Source organism: Moschus berezovskii, chromosome 11 (assembly GCF_049115385.1).
Source record: "Moschus berezovskii isolate FMDL1 chromosome 11, NW_MosBer_1.0, whole genome shotgun sequence".
Taxonomy (NCBI): Eukaryota; Metazoa; Chordata; class Mammalia; order Artiodactyla; family Moschidae; genus Moschus; species Moschus berezovskii.
The window spans coordinates 13,276,262-13,279,052 of record NC_142470.1 but is presented as its reverse complement, the minus strand read 5'-3'; the positions used below and the strand labels follow the sequence as shown (position 1 = coordinate 13,279,052).

Sequence of the window (2,791 nt, the reverse complement as noted above, 5' to 3'; positions counted from 1 at the left end):
CCTGTCTGCAGTTTGTATCCGATGCCTTTCTGGGGCCGCGGTTGCCCGCTCCGGCTCTGGCTGCACTCCCTGCCTGTCTCGGCGGGGGATGGCGGATGGCCCAGCCGCAGCTGGCTCACTCTGCTCAGTCCTTTATTCTGTGAGCGGGGCTGGCTGAGTCGTAGGTTAGAGCTTTCCGCCTTTTCATGGGGAAGCTATCCCACAGTCTGCTTTGCTCTCCCCAGTTCTCTCAAATTGTTCTCGCGGCATTCAAGCCCAGTCCTCTCTCTAAGCAGTTCAGCCGGCTCCTCCCTGCCCAGCCCCCACTTGCTAATAGCATATGCAGGCGTCTGCGCTGCTTCTCCGCTGGGAGTTACCCTTTGGCAGGTAATCTGTGGGTTTTTAAAAAGTCTTAAAAAAAAAAAAGAGGGTTATGTGGCCCTCTGATCTTCCAAGGCTCGCCACAGATTCGCCAGTGAGAGTGTTTCCTGGTGTTTGGAAAGTTCTCTCTTTTTAAAGCCTCCCTTCCCGGGACGGAGCTCCGTCCTTACTTCTTTTGTCTCGCTTTTTATCTTTTATGTTTTTTCCTACCTCCTTTCGAAGACAATGGGCTGCTTTTCTGGGTGCCTGACGTCCTCTGCCAGCATTCAGAGGTTGTTTTGTGGACTTTACTCCGTGTTCAAATGTTCTTTTGATGAATTTGTGGAGGAGAGAGTGGTCTCGCCGTCCTATTCCTCTGCCATCTTGTTCCTTGGTCTGGTTTGGAAACTTAAAAGATCCCACATACCTTGCAGTGTGGTCAAAAAAAATGAAATAAAATTATTTTTCTTCCCCTGCAAGTTCTAGCAGGACTCAGGGTCTCTGGATGCCTAGGTGTCTGGATGCGGGAGGAAGCATATTCTCACCAAAATGGAAAATTCTTTAGAAACAGGGATGTGAACATTCAGGCACATTTTATAAAACTTTAAAATCTGGGGAAGGGCCAGCCCTGACAGCTTCCATTTAATGGCACCAGCCAAAGGGACATAGCATCCTCAAAGTATTTCGCAATCCCCATTATCCAAGAAAAGAGCAAATTAACTTCTATAAAGCATACCCCACCTTATTATTCCCCCAACAAGTATAAGAATGCTGTCAATAAATATTTCTGAGTGACAGCTAAGAAAGGAAGACAAGGGAGCCATATTTTCAATAATTTGTATTTACATGTAATTGAAGAAATAGAATCAGAGGGACTGTTTTTAAAGGAAAGGTAAATATCAGTTGGAAGAATATGTTCTCTTGCTCAAGAGTTTTCTCAAGGCCCCCTGCATGTCTATTTCTCAAGCTATAAATAAAGGGGTTCAACATGGGAGTGACCACTGTGAACATCACTGAAGCAATTATGTTGCTGTCATTGGTGCTGTTGGATGATGGAAGAAAATATACACCAAGAATTGCCCCGTAGTAGAGAGTCACTACTGAGAGATGAGAGCCACATGTGGACAAGGCTTTGCAGATGCCCTTGGCAGAGGGTACCCGGAGGATGGTGGCCCCAATATGGCCATAAGAAACCAGGATGTATACAAATGGAAGCATAATGGCTGTTAACCCTGCAGTGAAGATTACCAACTGGTTGAGGGAAGTGTCTGAGCAGGACAATTTAAAGAGGGCAGCAAGATCACAGAAGAAGTAGGGGATAGTGGTGTCAGCACAGAATGACAGCCTGGCTAGGAGAAGGGTGTGCAAAAGAGCACAAGCACAGGCGATGAGCCAGGATCCAAGCACCAGCGTGACACAGACACTCTGGCTCATGATGGTGGTATAATGCAGAGGGTGGCAGATGGCCACATACCTGTCATAGGCCATCGAAGTGATCAGGAAGCTGTCCAGATCAGCAAGGAGTATGAAAAAATACATCTGTGAAAGGCACCCTGCATAGGGGATGGATTTGTGCTTAGTCTGCATGATCATAAGCATCTTAGGGACGGTGACAGAAGAGAAAGTGATGTCAGTGAGGGCCAAGTGGCTGAGGAAGAAGTACATGGGGGTGTGGAGGCGAGAGTCCAGCCTGATGAGCAGGATAATGAGCAGGTTGCCCAGCACCGTGATCAGGTACACGCCCAGGAACAAGGCGAAGAACACACCCTGCTGCTCTGGCCGGATGGGGAGCCCCAGGAGGAGGAACTCGGACACGCTGCTCTGGTTCGCCACGGTCATCAGCTGGAGGGGATCAGTAGGGAAAGTCGAAGGGAAAAGGTGAATGTCTTGGGATAATAAGGTGATCATTGTGGCAGAGCATGATAAAGATGTTCTTTTGATTTAGGGAAGGTCTTCATCGACATTTTCTTACATTTGTACCATATTTTTCTGGATAAATGTAGCAAAAGTGTAGGTTTCTTTCTTAATCCTGTGCCAGACTCTGCGAATGACAGTATTAACAGTTATTTTTTGTTAAACACTATCCTTATTCACTGTTCATATAGCTTCCGTGTAGTAACTGATGTAATATTCTTCAGAATGGGAGCTAGGTAGGCACTATTAATATTATTATTTCCACTTTCCAGATGGGGTACCTGAGGCAGACAGTCTCACAGACCCTGAGGTAAGAAGGGAAGCTGGGATTTGGAGCCAAGCATGTTGACTCCAGAATTTGTTCTTTGGAAGCAAAACAAATTATTTGACATCAGAAATCTCTTTGCCCTTCATAATTTTGTGTGTAACAATACGTTTAATTCTGCATCCTCTTCTTTTGTACATCCTCCATGATCACTTCCAATTTGCTCATTGGTTGTAGACCCAGATTCTATCAAAGGCAATTAATGAATACTCA

General features: G+C 46.0%; 1 protein-coding gene across 1 annotated transcript; it reads right to left on the bottom strand.

Annotated features, from left to right (window-relative positions):
- Window positions 1–1,238: 1,238 nt before the first annotated feature.
- Window positions 1,239–2,178, bottom strand: LOC129539522 (olfactory receptor 1J1-like). Its single transcript, XM_055400207.2, is given in 2 exon segments — window positions 1,239–1,296; window positions 1,298–2,178. Coding segments are annotated over 2 exon segments (939 nt in total).
- Between the last annotated feature and the right edge of the window lie 613 nt (window positions 2,179–2,791).